This window comes from Suncus etruscus, chromosome 13 (assembly GCF_024139225.1).
Source record: "Suncus etruscus isolate mSunEtr1 chromosome 13, mSunEtr1.pri.cur, whole genome shotgun sequence".
Taxonomy (NCBI): Eukaryota; Metazoa; Chordata; class Mammalia; order Eulipotyphla; family Soricidae; genus Suncus; species Suncus etruscus.
This window is the reverse complement of record NC_064860.1, coordinates 16,573,899-16,595,204: the sequence shown is the minus strand read 5'-3', so window position 1 is coordinate 16,595,204 and position 21,306 is coordinate 16,573,899. Positions and strand designations below refer to the sequence as shown.

The following is a 21,306-nucleotide window of genomic DNA, read 5'->3' as shown; positions in this document are numbered from 1 at the left end:
GACCAAACTACTGATCTGAAAGGTCAGTCACACTCTGACTGGACACACGACCCTTTATTTATTCCACTAGCCTCTTGGAGGGGAAAATGGACTGTTCCCACATCGACCTCATTAGAATGTCTGTAATTTCAAATGCACTTCATAGACTAAGTTCTTACTATGGTAGAGTTTCTTTCCATGGCTTTTGTGATGGTGATGGTCAAAAGGTGCTGAACTGTATTGTTGCTTTAGTACTTAACCCTCCCAGACCAAGAACTGAAACCCTGGCTTCTTCTGAGAAGCCTGTTAGCAGCCCTTATGTTTGTTTGCAGAGACAAGGTCCTTGACCCAAGTCTTTTTAGAGAGACAACTTATAAATTGTAAAGACCAGAAAGCACCACGGGGAAATTGTTCCCATGACACATTGCCAGGTTTTGGCCAAAATGACTGACCCTGTTTGGCTTCTCCTGAACCTCAGGCCAACTTTAAGAACCATGCACTGCTTGCAGCTGGTGTAAGCCAGACTTCCCATGGTTTCCAGTGGGTCTGGCCCCAAAATTCAAAGTCTCTGGTTTTTCCTAAAAGATGTATTTGCTGTTTATTTTGTATGGTAAGTATTTGCTATTTTGAATTTGATTTTTGTTGGTGTCAGTCTTGGTTGTGTATGGCAAATACTGTATTTATAAAAGGGTGCAGAAAAGCACAAGTAAAGTAACTTATACATCAAATTTATTATAAAGAAATAGTAACTATTTTAACTTTGTTCAAGTCTGTGATAAGTTGCTCCTATTAGAGTTTAAAAAAATATAGTAAATTATCAGTTTGTGTAACTTAAGAGTATTCCATATAATATTTTTTTAGACTTAGACGCATAAGATTTTGAATGTGAAAAATTGCAGGGCCTTTTCAAACACATGTGGGGGATATTTTCCCATGTTCTGTGTTCGATCATTTGACCATCAGATTTTACATGTAATGTAGTCGGGCATACTGTGAATAGATTTGTCTATAATGAGCAAACCATGTAGAACTACCTTTTTCTAAAAAAAAAAAAAAAAAGAAAAGAAAAGAAAAAAAATGAAGCTAGTACGAACTTCAGGCAATCGTTTCTTCTACAAATTATCCTCCAGGTAATTTCCTTCTTCCTCTGTCACTCATTGCAAAGCTTGCCTCCTGCCAGCGACCTCAAGGCAAAGCCCCTTCTGCTTTCTTTGCCATGGCAGCCTCTTGTGTGGTCTGCTCTGCACACTGTGAGCCTACTTCGCTCCAGCCCCATCATTCTGTGTTTACTCTGGGCTGGGAACGACTTTGCCAAAACATGGAAGACCATTTCTTTTTCACACCCTTAATATCTTCATGACCTTTCAGTGATTTGGCAAGATTAGGTTTTGTTTTTCTTCTGCCCCCCCCCCTCAAGTCAGATGTAGCAGAGTTCTTCTGGAAATTCATTTTCTTCCAAGTCTTCTCAGTCTAGCTAATGACTGACTGCCTTGGCAAAACACCCACAATGTGAATGTCATACCTAGTGACTTGAGTTGTGTCTGTCCTGAGGGTGGTCCTTTTTCTTTTCTGGAATGGTGACTCTTTCACAAGTCACTTTTCAGTTGATTTACAGATTTGTTTGCAGCTCAAGATTACAAACAGCAGTGAAGCTGTTTCAAGAAGGAGTGTGACCATTGCATAGCCTTTGTATGCACTTTATATTTTTGCAGTTAGTAGAGTTAATTTATGAATCGTTTTGCACATGAACGCTGTGGGTCTATACCCCTTGTGTTTTTTTTTGGGGGGGGGGAGGGTAGGTGAGGAAGCTAAGTCGTAGCATATAATTCAGAAGGTCTGTGGAAAGCTGAAAAATCCTCAAACCCTTTCCACTGTGCATTATACAGAAAGCAAATGAAATCTGCCTTTTAGTTTTCTCATTTCCTCCCACTTACTCCTAGAAGAGATTTCCTTTTTAACAAATGCACCAATGTGCATGAAAATGGTGACAACGGGGAGAAGGCCCTGTCTTTGGGGCTGAACTAACCTGGGTGCTTGGGTAGATAAAAAGGAAATGATATGAGGGAAAGAGACTTAGAAAGTTAGGGGACTGACCCTTTGACTAGCCCCTGATTACACTGTGAGCACATTGGTCACTCTGTGGAGGTGAGTGTCCTCACATTTCTTGTGACCACCAGCAATAGAGAGCAATCAGGTCGAATGGGCCCAGCTAAAAGTTGGGTGATGCGGTCCCAGGGACATGTGAGCCTGACCAAGCTCTAGGGCTTGGGTGTGTGCCAAGATGCTCTGAGCAAGATGGCGGTGGTTTCTCTCCTCTTAAGGCTCCTATGAGTCTTCTTAAATAGTAGGTTGGACGATATGAGTAGATACTGGAGAAATGGCACTGGCAAATCCCAATCTCCAGAAATAGCAAAGAGGAATCATACACTTCTCATGGAAGTGGGAAACATATTCATAGAAGGGAATTCAGTGAATAACAAGAAGGAAGCAGCCCCTTTTGCACATCTGTTGGTAGCTGCAGTATAGTGAAATCTCAGTGTGGACATGAGATCTAGATTCTTCTAAACCTCCGACTGAGTCATGAAGGATTAGAGTTTAAGGAAACCAAAAAATGCCCACAGAGCAATTGGTACTTCACAGACGACTTTCCTTATTCACAGCTCAAAACCCAGGTATTGGTCTGAACCAGATGCTGTGGTTTTAAATAAATCCCTATGTATTGTTAAAGAGTTTCTAACAGATGTTTTTGGACAGAATATAAATCAACCCAATCATCGCGCTGCAAGAGGTGCAGGTATTAGGTATGGTGGCTTTTCCTAAGTGGAAACCGCACCTGCATTTGTTTTGAAATGCAACTATGGAAACATTTTTTTGTATCAGCAAATTGTGCAATTTGTTAAACCATAACCCAAACAGCCCAGTGGTATTATTTTCCCATATGTCTGAGTAAAATAAGACAAGTCAGCAAATCCAACTTTTTACTGTGGTCTCTGTTCAGTGCATTATTAGGAGGTGATAACTGGGGAGCTAGTAGTGATGAAGAATTCAGCTACATCCAGCCTATTATTCCATGGTGGACCATGTTGAGTTGATGTTCATTGTTCTCTGTTGGCAAAAAAAAATTAAAAAAAAAAGTGCCTTAAGTTAAAAGTTTGTTTTGAGATCCATCCAAGAAGTCAGTATCTGTTCACACGCAACATTTCTTTGCCAGTTTCTTGTTGCATGTCCATGATCAATTGAATATTGTAAATGTCTTCACATTCATGTACATGCCTATGGCTGCCTTTGATTAAAACCTCCGAAAATAAACCCTGTGTGTAGGCGGTATTTGTGGGGAACGGTGAGGTGGGAGGTCAGATGACTCGCACAAAAGTGGCCGCGGAATCAATGCCCAGTGAGTTCCTGGCTGTGCACTTGTAGATCCCCGAATCCTGAACCTGAGGGTGGCGGAGGACGAGGGTCCCTAGCTCGGAGTCCAGCTCCAAGGCATTGCCCCGCTTAGTACCGGACAACCGGGGACGCTCTGGCATCTCCCAAGTGATTCGGGGCCGGGGGACACCCAGCGCCCTGCAGGAGAGCTGGACCACAGTCCCGATCCTGGCCAGCACGCTCCTGGATGGACGGTGCGTAATGCGTGGTGGGTAGGCGACCACCACCACTGACACCGTGATATGGGCACGGCCCTCGCTGTTGTGCGCCTGGCACACGTACTGCCCGGAATCGCGGGCCTCAGCCACACGGATGATCAGGCTGCCGTTGTCATGCAGAACATACGGTCCATGGGGCCCTGGCCTCTCCAGCACGTCGCCCTGGGGGACAGTCCACGAGAGCCGGGGTTTGGGGTTCCCCACGGACACGCAATGCAGCGCCACCGTCTCGCCCCCCAACCCAAACACACTACCCGCAACGGGAGTGAGGATGACAGGTCTCTGCCCAATTTCCAGCACCGTTAGTTTCTCCACGTAGCCCGCCTGGTTCCGTGCGGCGCAGCGGTACCGGCCCGCGTGGCTGCGGGCCGTCTTGGGGATTATCAGGGATCCGTCTTTTTGCACCCCGGTCCCAGACAGCCTGGTGCCATCGGGCAGGGTCCAGGAGATCTCGGGGGTCGGGCTGCCATCTGCCGCGCAATCCAGGACCGTGCGCTGGCCTAGGCGCGCCACCACCTTGCCATGCGCCGGGCTGCGGAAAGCGGGGCGCCTTGGCAGCTCCAGCACGTCCAGCCGCACCACCACCCGCATGCGCTGCGCCCCGGGGGTGCCCGTGACGCACACGAACTCGGCTGCATCCGAGGCCCTCACGTTCCGGATCTCCAGGGTCCCGTTGGCATGCACGGAGACGCGGCCACCCTGGTAAGGCGCGCGCAACGCCACGTCGCCGGGCATGTGCCAAGTGACCCTGGCTTGGGGGCTCCCCTGGACCCCGCAGTCCAGGAGCATCCTCGAGTGCAGCAGGGCTGCCACCCGGAGCACGGAGCTCGAGGAGGGCTGGCCCTGGAGAGGGGAAGGCGCCTTGGAAACTACAGCCAGCCGGCGCGTCTTAGCATCGCTACCCCCGGGATTCCGTGCCATGCACACGTACGTGCCCGAGTCAAGCTGGGTGGCCGCGCCGATGGCCAGAGAGCCGTTGGCATGCAGGATGTACCTGTCCCTGGAGGCATTGATAGCCAAGCCGGATGGTAGCAGCCAGAGGCGCATGGGCTGGGGCTCCTCGCGGACCTCGCAGTCCAGGACAGCCGTGTCTCCCTCTTCCACCCGGGGCTCTCCACGGGGGCCCGGCCTGATGCGCGGGACGGCTGGGAGGACCGTGAGGCGCACCCGCACCTCGTCCGTGCCCAGCGAGTTCTGGGCACGGCAGGTGTAGTCGCCCTGTGCAGCCATCCCCACCCGGCCCAGGTACAGTGTGCCATTGGCAAAGAGCGTGAACCTGCGTGCACGGCGGCTCCGCGCCCCAGGGCGCACCACGGTGCCGTCGGGCAGATGCCAGGAGATGTCGGGCAGCGGTGAACCCGAGGCCGGGCAGTCCACGCGCAAGTCTCGGCCCTGCGGTACCTGCTTGCTGAGGAGGCGCTCCCCGTCAATTTGTGCGGCTCTGCGCCTCAGGCTAACGTGCATGGGCATCAGGGTTTCCCCAGTGGGGTTCCTGGCCATGCACAAGTAGGCCCCCTCATCCTCGTCTGCAACCAGGTCGATGAACAGGGATCCATTTGGGTAGACACGGATTCGGCTGCCCATTCTAGGGAGAGAGAGAGAGATCGGTTTGATTAGCTTTTGGGTCAGAGAGTGACATTTCTTTTAGATAGATAAATAGGTAGATAGATAGATAGATAGATAGATAGATAGATAGATAGATAGATAGATAGATAGATAGATAGATAGATAGATAGATAGATAGATAGATAGATAGATAATATCTTTATTTAAACACCTTGATTACAAACACGATTGGGGTTAGGTTTTAGTTATGTAAAGAACACTCCCCTTTCCCATCCCCAATGTCCCAAATCTCCCTTCACCCAACCCCACCCCTGCTTTCCACTTCCCTCATTCATTCACATGATTATGATAGTTCTCAGTGTAGTTATTTCTCTAACTGCTCTCACCACTCTTTGTGGTGAGCTTTATGAAGTGAGCTGGAACGTCCAGCCCTCCTCTCTTTGTCTCTGAGGATAGTTGCAAGCATGTCTTTTATTTTTCTTAAAACCCATAGATGAGAGAGACTATTCTGTGTCTATCTCTCTCCCTCTGACTTATTTCGCTCAACATAATAGATTTCATGTACATCCATGTATAGGAAAATTTTATGACTTCATCTCTCCTGATGGCGAAATAATATTCCATTGTGTATATATACCACAGTTTCTTTAGCCGTTCATCTGTTGAAGGGTTGTTTCCATCTCAATCAGTACTTGGCTGTGGTGCTGGAAAGAAGGTACAGAGCAGAAAACACTTGCCTTGCGCATGGCCAACTGGTATTCCATATCCAGCATCCCATGGAGTACCTTGAGCTCGCTAGGAGTAATCCCTAAGTTCTGAGCCAGGTGTAACCCCTTAGCACCACCAGGTGTGGGCCCCCCCAAAAACCCAAAATCAGTACTGGCTCTAGGGCTGGAGACTGGGGTGCTTCCCTTGCATCTAGTGTCTTACCTTGCAGCTGACCGTAGTTTGAGCTCCCGCCCTGCAAACTCACTCCCTGAGTCCCCACAGGAGTGACACCTGAGCACCTTAGGGTGGTCAGTACTGGCTCCGTCTAATTCTTTAATTTTAAATTAAGCCATTTTAAATTAATGCAGCAGGTATAATTGCATAGTATTTCTGCATGACCATTTAAATGGGAAACAAGGATGTTGGGCCACATCTGGTGGTTCTTAGTGATTAGTATTTCTAGCCTGGGGAGCCCAGGGGGCTGACTAGGCTTCCTGCACACACAAAGCACACACTCCAGCCTCTTAATCTGTGTCTCCAGCCCTTCAAGTCATCTTAGAAATGCCTGCACAAGTAGACTTCTCTGACCATTTCATGCATTTACACATAAATGATGATCAGTAAAAAAGCAAAACAAAAAAAATCAGATTTTTTCATAAAATATGCCAGATATATCTATCTATATCTATATCTACATATACTCCTACTCCTACACCTACATCTACATCTATATATCTATATAGACATTAGTGATAAAGCCATCAGTTACTTGGATAGTAACTGTTCCGTTTTATAGAAAATGTCAGGTTCCTTCAATGTAGGATATGTAGATTCCAGGATCTTTAATACAGAAACATGATACCAACAACAGAGACTGTGAAAAATAAAAGTGTGTTGGCACTACAGACAATGTCTTGGATTGGACGATCTAGCTTGCCTGGAGCCTAGAGTTGGTCTTATGCCAGCAAACTTCAGGGGTAGGGTCTCTTTGTATTTAGGCCAAGGTTATTCCTTTCCATGCCCCTCATATTTTGGTGGGCCTATGCAAACAATTGCCACTCTAACACCATTTTTACTGTGCTCCTTTGACTCTAATCCTTAAGAAAAAAAACACTTAAAATTTGAGGTTAACTTAAGCTAATATGCATGTACATGAAAATGTAAGAAATACTATGCCTCTAATGTTTAAGGAGTTACATAAGTTTTATGGCTTTAGATTGCCGTGTGTGTTGTTAAGAAATACTATAATGTGTTACAATCTGGGGACTTGAGGGACAAAGTAATTGTACATGAATTCTGTTTTATTTATCTTAATGTTCTTTGGCTGAAAGTTCAAAGTTAAGATATCAGCAAGGGGACTTCTTCTGAGAATTATGTTATGGGTGGTTGTCCTTCCACTGTAACTTTACCTTGTCCTATTTCTTTGCATCTTTGTTCTCATAATCAAAAATAAAAAATTTAAAAAAAAATTAAGGGCCGGCGAGGTGGCGCTAGAGGTAAGGTGTCTGCCTTGCAAGCGCTAGCCAAGGAAAGGACCACGGTTCGATCACCCAGTGTCCCATATGGTCCCCCCCCAAGCCAGGGGCAATTTCTGAGCACGTAGCCAGGAGTAACCCCTGAGCATCTAATGGGTGTGGCCCGAAAAACCAAATAATAATAATAATAATAATAATAATAATAATAAAGAAAAGAAAATGTCAGGGTCAAATTGAAGCATAGCAGCCCGTTTTCCTGCTAAAGCATTGCCCGCCATCCCCATATTAGGCCACTAGGTGGCAGAGCTGTCCTAAAAAAACAAAATGCCCGTTTTTTGTTTTTTGTTTTTGTTTTGTTTTGTTTTTTAATTTAAAGACTGGGGTTACTCCTGGCTTTATGCTCAGAAATTACTACAGGCAGGCTCGGGGGATGCCAGGGATCAAACCCAGGTTGGCCACAAGCAAGGCAAACGTCCTGTCTGCTGTGCTATAGCTCCAGCTCCAAACGAGGATTTTTATTCTAATTGGGGGGGCGGGGGGCAACGTGAGCTAAGAGACAGGTGAAAATGGAAAAGGTACAGACTATTCCATAGAACTTATTAACAAAATCATTGGGGGTGGTCTTTTTGTTTTCCTTGTAAGTCCACGTATAAAGAGGACAGTACCTATATTCCTAAAGGTACTGGTCTTAAATTATTCGGTTGAGTACAGACAACCCTGGCTGTATTCAGGGCTTACTCCTAGTCAGTTCTCAGGAATTTAGAACAGTGTTCCTGGTAACATTTTGGGAATCTGTATACAGTGCTGGGATTTGAATCAGAATTGGCCATACATAAAGCAAACACCTTAATCCTCATACTATCTTGTCACACCCTCCCAGGGCAAAATGCTAATATTACCTGTTGGTCAGACCAGCCCACTTCTGGGAGGTACCATATGGAAGGTAAGAAAAGAGTTGCCTGAGGGGTGTAAGAGGACTAGAAGATTCAGCTGGAAGAAGCTGCTGGAGAAATTGCCAGGATGGAGGGATAAGAAATAGGTTGAGATGCTGGGCAGCTTATGGAGCCTGCTTAAAGGTTAGATTAAAGGCCACATATGGTAGCTATGGCTTGTAATAAAACCTTGTCTCCTGAAACTTTATGACTACTGTGGGTCATTCCCTCGCTGTTAACCTGAACCCCGAGACTCGCTGACTGGAAGGAGTTGCAGGCACCCTGGCCCAGGCTGGCAGAGAGAGGCCTCACCATCCATCCACCTTCATCCAGCACCATCCAGGACTCTAGAATCAATATGTATTTCAACAATAGCTCTCTGGGCTCTAACCTTATTTTTTTCTAATTTTTATTATAACGATGTGATTTATTGAATTATTTCATAATACAGTCAATTCAGATATTAAATATCTCAACACCAATCCTACCACCAGTGTGACTTTTCCTCCACCATTATCCCCAATTTTCCACCCACCACTCTACCCTGCCCCCTTCTAGGCACAAAAATAATTTACTTTATATTGTCTGTTACAGCACAAAGGCAAATGGAATTTTCCAAACTTAGGTCCACAAGGTCAACTTGAAATAATTGTTATATCTCTCTATGGTTTTTCTTTTCTTTTTTTTAGTTTTTTGGGCCACACCCGTTTGATGCTCAGGGGTTACTCCTGGCTAAATGCTCAGAAATTGCCCCTGACTTGGGGGGACCATATGGGACGCCAGGAGATGGAACCACAGTCCTTCCTTGGCTAGTGCTTGCAATGCAGACACCTTACCTCTAGCACCACCTCACCGGCCCCTCTCTATGGTTTGTCTAAAGTTAGTGTCTACGGATTTACTGGGCAGTGGATGGTACTAGTTAAGCCTTCTGTGTTACTCTTTAGGCTCTCTTAGCTTGGCATATTTCTATGTAATTTTTCCACCAGATTTCCTACTGGAACCTACCCCTAATATTAATATTGCTTATGTGTGAAATGAGCTTCTCTAGTCTAAAATCAAGGTAAGATCCTAAGGGTGCGTATGGTATGATTAATAAGGTAGTGAGTCTTGTTCTATACTTGGCATTGGGTTTTTTTTTTATTTTTTTTATTTAAACACCTTGATTACATACATGATTGTGTTTGGGTTTCAGTCATAAAAGGAACACCACCCATCACCAGTGCAACATTCCCATCACCCAAGTCCCAAATCTCCCTCCTCCCCACCCAACCCCCGCCTGTACTCTAAACAGGCTCTACATTTCCCTCATACATTCTCAATATTAGGACAGTTCAAAATGTAGTTATTTCTCTAACTAAACTCATCACTCTTTGTGGTGAGCTTCCTGAGGTGAGCTGGAACTTCCAGCTCTTTTCTCTTTTGTGTCTGAAATTTATTATTGCAAGAATGTCTTTCATTTTTCTTGAAACCCATAGATGAGTGAGACCATTCTGCGTTTTCCTCTCTCTCTCTCTGACTTATTTCACTCAGCATAATAGATTCTGTGTACATCCATGTATAGGAAAATTTCATGACTTCATCCCTCCTGACAGCTGCATAATATTCCATTGTGTATATGTACCACAGTTTCTTTAGCCATTCGTCTGTTGAAGGGCATCTTGGTTGTTTCCAGAGTCTTGCTATGGTAAATAGTGCTGCAATGAATATAGGTGTAAGGAAGGGATTTTTTGTATTGTATTTTTGTGTTCTTAAGGTATATTCCTAGGAGTGGTATAGCTGGATCGTATGGGAGCTCGATTTCCAGTTTTTGGAGGAAATCTCCATATTGCTTTCCATAAAGGTTGAACTAGACGGCATTCCCACCAGCTGTGGATAAGGGTTCCTTTCTCTCCACATCCCCGCCAGCACTGTTTGTTCTCATTCTTTGTGATGTGTGCCATTCTCTGGGGTGTGAGGTGGTATCTCATTGTTGTTTGATTTGCATCTCTCTGATGATTAGTGATGTGAAGCATTTCTTCATGTGTCTTTTGGCTATTTGTATTTCTTCTTTGTCAAAGTGTCTGTTCATTTTCTTCTCCCCATTTTTTGATGGGATTAGATTGTTTTTTTCTTGTAAAGTTCTGTCAGTGCCTTGTATATTTTGGAGATTAGCCCCCTTGTCTGATGGGTATTGGGTGAATAGATTCTCCCACTCAGTGGGTGGCTCTTGTATCCTGGGCACTATTTCCTTGAGGTGCAGAAGCTTCTCAACTTAATATATTCCCATCTGTTAATCTCTGTTTTCACTTGCTTGGAGAGTGCAGTATCCTCCTTGAAGATGCCTGAAGTCTCAATGTCCTGGAGAGTTTTGCCTATGTGTTGTTCTATATATCTTATGGTTTGGGGTCGGATATCGAGGTCTTTAATCCATTTGGATTTTACCTTCGTACATGATGTTAGCTGGGGGTCTAAGTTCAATTTTTTGCAAGTGGCTAGCCAGTTGTGCCAACACCACTTGTTGAAGAGGCTTTCCTTGCTCCATTTAGGATTTCCTGCTCCTTTATCAAAAATTAGGTGATTGTATGTCTGGGGAACATTTTCTGAGTATTCAAGCCTATTCCACTGATCTGAGGGTCTGTCCTTATTCCAATACCATGCTGTTTTGATAACTATTGCTTTGTAGTAAAGTTTAAAGTTGGGGAAAGTAATTCCTCCCATATTCTTTTTCCCAATGATTGCTTTAGCTATTCTAGGGTGTTTATTGTTCCAAACAAATTTCAAAAGTGCCTGATCTACCTCTTTGAAGAATGTCATAGGTATCTTTAGAGGGATAGCGTTGAATCTGTATAACGCCTTGGGGAGTATTGCCATTTAGATTATGTTAATCCTGCCAATCCATGAGCAGGGTATGTGTTTCCATTTCCGCGTGTCCTCTCTTATTTCTTGGAGCAGAGTTTTATAGTTTTCTTTGTATAGGTCTTTCACATTTTTAGTCAAGTTGATTCCAAGATATTTGAGTTTGTGTGGCACTATTGTGAATGGGGTTGTTTTCTTAATGTCCATTTCTTCCTTATTACTATTTGTGTATAGAAAGGCCATTGATTTTTGTGTGTTAATTTTGTAGCCTGCCACCTTGCTATATGAGTCTATTGTTTCTAGAAGCTTTTTGGTAGAGTCTTTAGGGTTTTCTAAGTAGAGCATCATGTCATCTGCAAACAGTGAGAGCTTGACTTCTTCCTTTCCTATCTGGATTCCCTTGATATCTTTTTCTTGCCTAATCGCTATAGCAAGTACTTCCAGTGCTATGTTGAATAGGAGTGGTGAGAGAGGACAGCCTTGTCTTGTGCCAGAATTTAGAGGGAAGGCTTTTAGTTTTTCTCCATTGAGGATAATATTTGCCACTGGCTTGTGGTAGATGGCCTTAACTATATTGAGAAAGGTTCCTTCCATTCCCACCTTGCTGAGAGTTTTGATCAAGAATGGGTGTTGGACCTTGTCAAATGCTTTCTCTGCATCTATTGATATAATCATGTGGTTTTTATTTTTCTTGTTGTTGATGTTGTGTATTATGTTGATAGACTTACGGATGTTAAACCATCCTTGCATTCCTGGGATGAAACCTACTTGATCGTAGTGGATGATCTTCTTAATGAGCTATTGAATCCTATTTGCCAGGATTTTGTTGAGGATCTTTGCATCTGCATTCATCAGCGATATTGGTCTGTAATTTTCTTTTTTCGTAGCATCTCTGTCTGGTTTAGGTATCAAGGTGATGTTGGCTTCATCGAAGCTATTTGGGAGTGTTTCCACTTGTTCAATTTCATGAAAGAGTCTTGCCAGGATTGGTAGTAGTTCCTCTTGGAAAGTTTGATAGAATTCATTAGTGAATCCATCTGGGCCTGGGCTTTTGTTTTTGGGCAGACTTTTGATTACCATTTTTATTTCATCAATGGTGATGGGGGTGTTTAGATATGCTACATCCTCTTCTTTCAACCGTGGAAGATTATAAGAGTCCAAGAATTTATCCATTTCTTCCAGGTTCTCATTTTTAGTGGCATAGAGTTTTTCAAAGTAGTTTCTGATTACCCTTTGAATCTCTGTCATATCAGTAGTGATCTCTCCTTTTTCATTCCTAATACGAGTTATCAAGTTTCTCTCTCTCTCTTTCTTTGTTAGGTTTGCCAGTGGTCTATCAATCTTGTTTATTTTTTTCGAAGAACCAACTTCTGCTTTCGTTGATCTTTCGGATTGTTTTTTTGGGTTTCCACTTCGTTGATTTCTGCTCTCAGCTTTGTTATTTCCTTCTGTCTTCCTATTTTTGGGTCCTTTTGTTGAGTACTTTCTAGTTCTATTAGCTGTGTCATTAAGCTACTCAGGTAAGCTCCTTCTTCCTTCCTGATGTGTGCTTGCAAAGCTATAAATTTTTCCTCTCAGTACTGCTTTTGCTGTGTCCCATAAGTTCTGATAGTTTGTGTCTTTATTGTCATTTGTTTCCAGGAACCTTTTGATTTCATTCTTGATTTCATCTCGGAACCACTGGTTATTGAGCATGAGGCTGTTTAACTTCCAGGTGTTAAAGTTTTTCTTCTGAGTCCCTTTGGAATTCACAAATAATTTCTGAGCCTTGTGGTCAGCGAAGGTAGTCTGCAAAATTTCTATCCTCTTGATATTATGGAGGTATGTTTTATGTGCCAGCATGTAGTCTATCCTGGAGAATGTCCCATGTACATTGGAGAAGAATGTGTATCCAGGTTTCTGGGGATGGAGTGTCCTATATATATCCACTAGGCCTCTTTCTTCCATTTCTCTCCTCAGGTCTAGTATATTCTTGTTGGGTTTCAGTCTGGTTGACCTATCCAGTGTTGACAAAGCAGTGTTGAATTCCCCCACAATTATTGTGTTGTTATTGATATTGTTTTTTCAGATTTGTCAACAGTTGTTTTAAATATTTTGCTGGCCCCTCATTTGGTGCATATATGTTTAGGAGAGTTATTTCTTCCTGCTCTACATACCCCCTTGATTAATATAAAATGTCCATCTTTGTCCCTTACAACCTTCCTGAGTATAAAGTTTGCATTATCTGATATTAGTATAGCCACTCCAGCTTTTTTTATGGGTGTTGTTTGCTTGGATAACTTTTCTCCAGCCTTTTATTTTGAGTCTATGTTTGTTCTGACTATTCAGGTGCGTTTCTTGTAGGCAGCAGAAGGTTGGATTGAGTTTATTGATTCATTTAGCCACTCTGTGTCTCTTAACTGGTGCATTTAGTCCATTGACGTTGAGAGAAAGAATTGTCCTGGGATTTAATGCCATCTTTATATCGAAATTTGGTGTGTCTTTTGGTCAGTCTTGTCTTAGATTAGGTCTTTCAGTTTTTCTCTTAAGACTGGTTTTGAGTCTGTAAAGTTTCTGAGCTGTTTTTTGTCTGTGAAACCATGTATTCTTCCGTCAAACCGGAAAGTGAGTTTTGCTGGGTACAGTATTCTAGGTGAAGCATTCATTTCATTCAGTCTTGTCACAATATCCCACCACTGCTTTCTGGCATTTAGTGTTTCTGGTGACAGGTCTGCTGTAAATCTCAAGGATGCTTGCTTGAATGTAATTTCCCCTTTTGATCTTGCTGTTTTCAGAATTCTGTCTCTATCTGTGGGATTGTCATTGTGACTAGGATGTGTCTTGGGGTGGTTTTTCTTGGGTCTCTTTTGGTTGGTACTCTTCGAGCATGCAGGATTTGATCACATATATTCTTTAGCTCTGGGAGTTTCTCTTTATTGATGTTCTTGACCGTTGATTCTTCCTGGAAATTTTCTTCCTGGGTCTCTGGGACTCCAATGATTCTTAAGTTGTTTCTGTTGATCTTATCATAGACCTCTATTTTCATCTGTTCCCATTCTTTGACTAATTTTTCCATTGTCTGTTCATTTGTTTTAAGTTTTTTTTTTTCCAATCTCTCCTGTTGTATGGAATTGTTATGTATCTCATCTTCCACAGCACCAAGTCTATTCTCAGCTTCTGATACCTTGTCCCAGAGCTTATCCATTTTGTCATTCACTTCGTTTACTGATTTTTTCAGGCCTGTTAGTTGACATGTTATTTCAGTTTGGAGTTTTGTGATTTCTGTCTTCATATTTTCTTGATTCTTATTAGTGTTCTGTTCTATTCTATTCATGGTTTCTTTGAGTTCTTTGAGTATATTCCATATTGCTACTCTGAAGTCCTTATCTGAGAGATTGATTAGTTGGTTGGTCGTTAACTGGTCATCAGAATTGTCATCTTCATTCTCTATGTCTGATGCTGGCCTGCGTTGTTTCCCCATTGTCACACTTGTATTGTGGGTTTTTTCTACGTGTTGTGGTGGTATTCATTGGTTATATGATGCAGGCAACACACTTCTCTGGCTCCGCCCTTTCTGGATGGGCCGACTTGCCTCCAAGGTAGGGGAGTCCTCCGTGGATGAAGCCTCACACAGGATCAAATCTTAGGCCCAAGCATGCAGCAGAGAAGACAGTCTGGAGAGAAATTCTTGCTTCTGTGATCCAGCACAGTTCTTAGTGTGGTTTTTTTCTTCTTGTGATGGTGTTCTTTTTTTAGAAAGAGCGCACGGCTGCGTAGCGAAGTGGAGCTATGTGCCTTCTGGAGCCTCTTTTCAGCCCACTCTCAGGAGGTTCACGCAACAGGATAGCCGAGAGACACACACAGGCAGCACTCACAGTTTTTCACACTCGGGCCCCACTGGTCAGGTGTAGTTTTCACTCGCTCGCTGGGCAGCTTCAGAATGCTGTATTTTTGGGGTTCACTTCCCAGGACTCTGAGGAGAGTCACTGGCTCGCTGGGTAGCTTCCGAATGTAGTTTCTTTGGGGTTCGCTTCCCAGGGCTCTGAGGAGAGCTTCCAGAGTTCAGGAAAGACAGAGAAGAGTAGGACAGGGCTTCCTTCAGGTGCTCAGTTTCTGGCTCGCTGGATAGCTTCCAAATGTAGTTTCTTTGGGGTTCGCTTCCCAGGGCTCTGAGGAGAGCTTCCAGAGTTCAGGAAAGACAGAGAAGGGTAGGACAGGGCTCCCTTCCGGTGCTCAGTTTCCTCAGAAGAAGCACAGCCGGGTGGAGACTCTGCAGGTAGAGCAGTCAGCACTCTGCCTGGAAACCCCCACATCCAGCCATTTCTTACTCACTCCCCGGCTCGCTGGGCAGCTCCCAAATGTAGTTTCCTTGGGGTTCACTTCCCAGGGCTCTGAGGAGAGCTTCCAGAGTTCAGGAAAGACAGAGAAGAGTAGGACAGGGCTCCCTTCCGTTGCTCAGTTTCCTCAGAAGAAGCACAGCCGGGTGGGGACTCTGCAGGTAGAGCAGTCAGCACTCTGCCTGGAAACCCCCACATCCAGCCATTTCTTACTCACTCACTGTCTCGCTGGGTAGCTCCCGAATGTAGTTTCTTCGGCATTGGGTTTTTGTTTTTTTGTTTGTTTGTTTGTTTGTTTGGGATCACACTGCAGTGCCTGAGTGGTCTGGGGGCCCTATGGTGCTGGGGGTATCCTGGGACACCCTTGTGCAGTTCTTTGAACTCTCTGGCCCTTAGTAATGCTCAAACACCTTTCTCACTCTCATTAGTAATGATCTAACTTTTTTTTAAAAGCCATTTGGGGGGCTGGAAAGATAGTAAAGTGTTTGCCTTGCATGTGAAAGGACGGTGGTTCGAATCCCGGCATCCCATATGGTCCCCCTAGCCTATCAGGAGTAATTTCTGAGCTCATAGCCAGGAGTAACTCCTGAGCACTGCTGGGTATGATCCAAAAACAAAACAAAAAATAAAGCCATTTGCCTGCTTTGCATGTATGAGACTTGGCTTAGTCCCCAGCACTATTAAAAATATGTCATTCTCCAAGTTCTAGAGAGACTATAGGCCTTTATAAAGAGAGAGGTAAGTTGGTTCTGGAGAGAGAAGACTGTAACTAGGACACTTACTTTGCATGCAGTCCTCCCAGACTCAGTTCTAAGTACCACATATCATTTCCTGAGCACTTCTAGGAGTGTGGCCAAATGTAGCCCAAAAGATTAAAAAATAAGAGAGGCCAGCATTTGTGGTCATTGTAAAATAGAACATAAAGCTTTCTGCTTTATTCACCAGCTTCATTGTGTGGTCTGAAATCACTCAACATGTCCCAGCAGGGACCAACACACCACACCTCAGACAAGCAGGCATGAAGTACTTCCTGTGGGGCAGAGCTATCCCTCATGGAGATAGATGCATGTAAGTGATGTGGAAAGTGCTGGAGAGAGTTAAAAGAGTTTCCTGATGAAGCTCACTAAAAAATAATAAAACAAGCTTTGGTTCTGCCAGTGAGTGCTCTGCAAGTAGGTGAGAAGGGCCAGCTCACCTGACCATGACAGAATCACTGAAGAGCAGAATTAGGCTATATGTTTTCTGAGAATCTAAAATCAAACACCCCACACCCAGATGGGAGCAGAGAGGACTTGCAATGTGTCCAGAATGCCTGTGGTCCTTCCTTGGGTGGGCAGATGGAAGGTGCATTCATCTAGGTAAAAAAAAAAAAAATCCCCTCACCAAGAAAGTCAACTGCAGAGAACCTCAAAGTGCTTACTTAGCAACTGGGGGGTGTTTCTAGAGACCAGATCTCCCCTCTGGAAAAGCCAGCCCATAGAGTGAGGTCAGGAACTCTGCATTTGTTAAATAAATTCTTTGCTATCTGAAAATACACAGCCTGCCTACTTTCTCTGACTTAGAGAAAGGATTTGTTGGAAACCGTGAATGAGATTTATTGAGTCCGCAGTAGCTTCTTTTGAAACACTCAGCCTTTGGGTGAACTAAAGACAGTCTCTCTTCACATACTATTTCCACTTCCTGGAAGCCCATCTAAGGCCCAGGGAATGCTTTCTGCTTTGTCTTTAAAGCCTAAAATTTGAATTGGATCTGTCATTCCTGAAAGTTGAAGACAAATACCTCTACCTCCCCTGAAAGCTCCCTTCTTACTCTCGTATCTGCTTGGGTGAAAATATGAATCTCAGCTACGGAGAATGATGAGCAGCATTTTTATTACTTTAAATGCATCTATTAAAGAAAAGAGAAATTTTCTGAATTCGTGAAATGCTTATTGTTGCCCCATTTGTTGGGTCCCATTTACTCCTTTGTTGATTGAGTATCCGCAAAGAGCTCCCAGAATGAGAAATTGATTCCCATCCCTTTGTCCCCTTTTGGGGGGAGATCTTGGTAATATTTATCTGCAGCCAATAATCCACACAGACAGGAGGGTTAAGGGGTAAAAGGTTGGGCCAAGAGAGTCCTTTGTCAGCCTGCTGCTAGCTCCAAAACACACCTGGAGCCAGCCAGCCCACTCTGGCAAACGACCCTGAACACTTCGCTCCCAAACTATTTATTGGGCTCTCAACAGCGCCCCCACCCGGAAGGTCAAGGTGGGACAACAGGCAAAGAATAATCTTATGGTAATATTTTCATACACAACAGCTTATAAGCCAGGAAATGAGACACGCTGATAGAGCATTAATGTTTTTAAAAAATTTAAATTCAATCTAATTCAAATTAAATCAATCTCTAAGTAGCTCTATATTCATGTCCCTAACAAACCTGGTTTCTAGGGCAAGAGAGAGAATTCAGTGGACTAAGCTCAGCTCTGCATGCAGGAGGCACTGAAAATGTTCCCCTGAACACTGCAGATGGGACCCCAAAACCAACAAACAGCAAAAACCCCAAAACATGATTTCTAAAGTGTGCATAACTGGGTGTGGGGAGGTAAACTGGGTCACACTCTGCAGTGCTCAGGTCTTAATCATGGTTCTGTGCTCAGTGACCACTCCTAAGGAAAAAATTTAAGCTGAAAAAACTAATTTTAATATTGTATTCAATATCAGTTTATCTAATTGAAAATACCTTTAAGTTAAAGCTCACTAATGACCATTAACTAAATACAACATCAATATACAGTGAACATTAGAAACATCCCTCTTCTAGAAAGCTCACTAATGAAAATCATTAACCAAATACAACACCAATATACAGTGAACACTAGACACTTCCCACTTCTAGAAATAATGTATAAATTTTCTAACAGGTATTTTCAGTTAGTGAATAAGCAAACAGAACTGACAGACCTGATTTGTCCCCGTCTTTTTTCTGTCAAATTGCAGGAAATCATTGCATAAGGTCATTCAGTCTGGCTTCCAACAACTGTTTCTTTTCTTTTCTTTCTTTCTTTCTTTCTTTCTTTTTCTTTCTTTCTTTCTTTCTTTCTTTCTTTCTTTCTTTCTTTCTTTCTTTCTTTCTTTCTTTCTTTCTTTCTTTCTTTCTTTCCTTCCTTCTTTCTTTATTTTTTCTTTCTTCCTTTCTTCTTCCTTTCTTACTCCTTCCTCCCTTCCTTCCTTCCTTCCTTCCTTCCTCCTTCCTTCCTTCCTTCTTCTTCTTTTCTTTCTTTCTTTCTTTCTTTTCTTTCTTCTTTCTTTCTTTCTTCTTTCTTTCTTTCTTTCTTTCTTTCTTTCTTTTTCTTTCTTTCTTCTTCTTTCTTTCTTTCTTTCTTTCTCTCTTTCTTTCTTCTTTCTTTCTTTCTTTCTCTTCTTCTCTTTTCTTTTTTCTTTCTTTTTTCTTTCTTTCTCTTTCTCTTTCTTTTTTTCTTTCTTTCTTTCTTCTTTCTTTCTTCTTCTTTCTTTCTTTCTCTCTCTTTCTCTTTCTTTCTTTCTTTCTTTCTTTTTCTTTCTTTCTTTCTTCTTCTTTCTTTCTTTCTTTCTTTCTTTCTTTCTTTCTTTCTTTCTTTCTTTCTTTCTTTCTTTCTTTCTTTCTTTCTTTCTTCTTTCTTTCTTTCTTTCTTTCTTTCTTTCTTTCTCTTCTCTCTCTCTCCTCTCTCTCTCTTTCTTTCTTTCCTTCTTCTTTCTTTCTTTTCTTTCTTTCTTCTTTCTTCTTTCTTCTCTTTCTTTCTTTTCTTTCTTTCTTTCTTCTTTCTTTCTTTCTTTCTTTCTTTCTTTCTTTTTCTTTTTCTTCTTTTTTTTTTTTTTTTGGTTTTGGGTCACGTCCGGCAGTGCTCAGGGGCCATTCCTGGCTCTAGGCTCAGAAATTGCTCAGGGCAGGCTCAGGGACCATATGGGATGCCAGGATTCGAACCAACATCCTTCTGTATGCAAGACAAACGCCTTACAATCATGCTATCTCTCCAGCCCCACAACTGTTATTTTTCGACAGAAGGATTTAATCTGACAATCTAATAAAAATACGTTTTACTCCACCCACAAGCATGTATATTATCATGTTTGGGCCATATGAGGCAAGATGAGGTCCTAAAATCACATCTTGCTTCTGGAAAGCCTTAATGTCCTGATGCTGACAGAATGTTTTGCCACATTAAAAAGAATCAGGGGAGGGAGGGGAAGAAAAAGAAAAAAAAAAAAGAAAGAATCAAGCACAAATTATACCAGCATGGAAAGCAGTTGGCCCAAGACTAAAATGGAGTCTCTCTGGGTCCTTGACTGAATTCACAAACATCCCCTCTCAGAGGCAGAGAAAGGACAACTACATTTCATACCATCGCCATTTGTAAACTGACACTAAGGATGGAAGCAAATGAGATTCTCATTCTGCTTGTAGCTACACAAATGCAGTAAGAAGTTGGCCCTTGGGGATAGAATGACAGGACAAGAGGGTAGGGCATGTGTCTTGCATATGGCCGACCAGGGTTGATCCCCGGCATCACATATGATCTCCCAAGCACTACCAGGAGTAATTCCTGAATGCAGAATCAGGAGTAACCATTGAATGCAGAACCAGGAGTAATCCTTGAGGATCTCTGAGAATACCCCACCTCCACAAAAGAAGTTGGCCATGCAGATTTTGCTATTTCAGCCAGTCTTTAAAAGACCATAATGGGCCATTCTGGGGTCTCTTGGCCTATGGCTATGTCTCACTGGGTCCTAGTCACAGTAGCAAGCTGTCCAACAAGTTAGATCCTTTAATTCTGGGCCCTCGGCATCAAACCCAGACCTCCCATATGCCAGAAATCACTCTGGACCAGCCTGTCCCATCAATACATAGACTAGCTCACCTATGCCACTGGTCAATCACAGCTTTGGATGGCAGCCGCCAGGCAATCCTGGGCTTTGGTTCACCGGTGGCTGAGCAGTTCAGCAGCAGTCTGGCTCCCAACTCTACTTCAGTCCACATTGGGGATGCGGTGTCTATCCTAGGGAGGGTCTTCTGGGGCTCCAAGGTCACAAGAACCACCCTTTTCTCAGAGCCAGCAGGGCTGGAGGCAATGCACTCATATGTGCCCTGCTCTGAAGAGGCTACATCGCTCACTTGCAGTGTCCCATTGGCAAACAGGAACAACTTGGACGGAGCCAGTTGTAGAGGCTGAATCTCAGTGCTGTCAGGAAGGATCCAGCGCACTTCAGGCTGTGGGGTTCCAGTGGCAGTACAGGGCAGGCTCAGACTGTGGCCCCAGGTCCCTGCCACTACCTCCCTTTTGGGCTCCAAGATAACAGGCAGGGCTGCAATGACCAGGATTCTTACCTGCAGCCAGTCCTGGCCTGCTGCATTGCTGGCAGTGCACTGGTACACGCCCCCATCAGAAACACTGAGATTATGGAGGACCAATGTCCCATTCCAGGTCACCTGGGCCTGCCCATTCCCCTCAAGTGACTCTGTGACCACCGTCTGGTTGGAGAGAGTCCAGGAAATGCTGGGGCGTGGGCTCCCATCCACTGGGCATGGTAGCACCACTGAGCTTCCTGAATGCACCGTGAGCTCCTTGGCTGCTGGTTCCAGCATCCTTGGTGGGTAGGAAACCACCGACAAGGTGACATAGAGGTGGTCAGAGCCAAAGGCATTAGACGCAGAGCACAGGTACTGCCCCCGATCTTCAATGTCCACCTTCTGTATGGACAGGGTCCCATTGTCCAGCACCTGGAACCTGCTGTCCTTTTTTCTTCCAGACAAATCAAGTCCTGATGAGAAAGGAGAAATGAAAGATCGAGTTCAGAAATACAGGAGGCTACAATGAGAAGCAACGTCT

The 21,306-nt window shown here is 43.8% G+C and overlaps 1 protein-coding gene across 1 annotated transcript in view; it reads right to left on the bottom strand.

Moving 5' to 3' along the window:
- Positions 1 to 3,273: 3,273 nt before the first annotated feature.
- The window catches only part of IGSF10 (immunoglobulin superfamily member 10), an 84,296-nt gene continuing 66,263 nt past the window's right edge, over positions 3,274 to 21,306 (bottom strand). Inside the window, exons 9-10 of the mRNA XM_049785515.1 lie at positions 20,338 to 21,238; positions 3,274 to 5,211 (exon numbers count right to left, since the gene is read on the bottom strand). Coding sequence (XP_049641472.1) covers positions 3,333 to 5,211; positions 20,338 to 21,238 — 2,780 coding nt within the window. The 3' untranslated portion in view covers positions 3,274 to 3,332. The remainder of the gene's footprint in view (positions 5,212 to 20,337; positions 21,239 to 21,306) is intronic.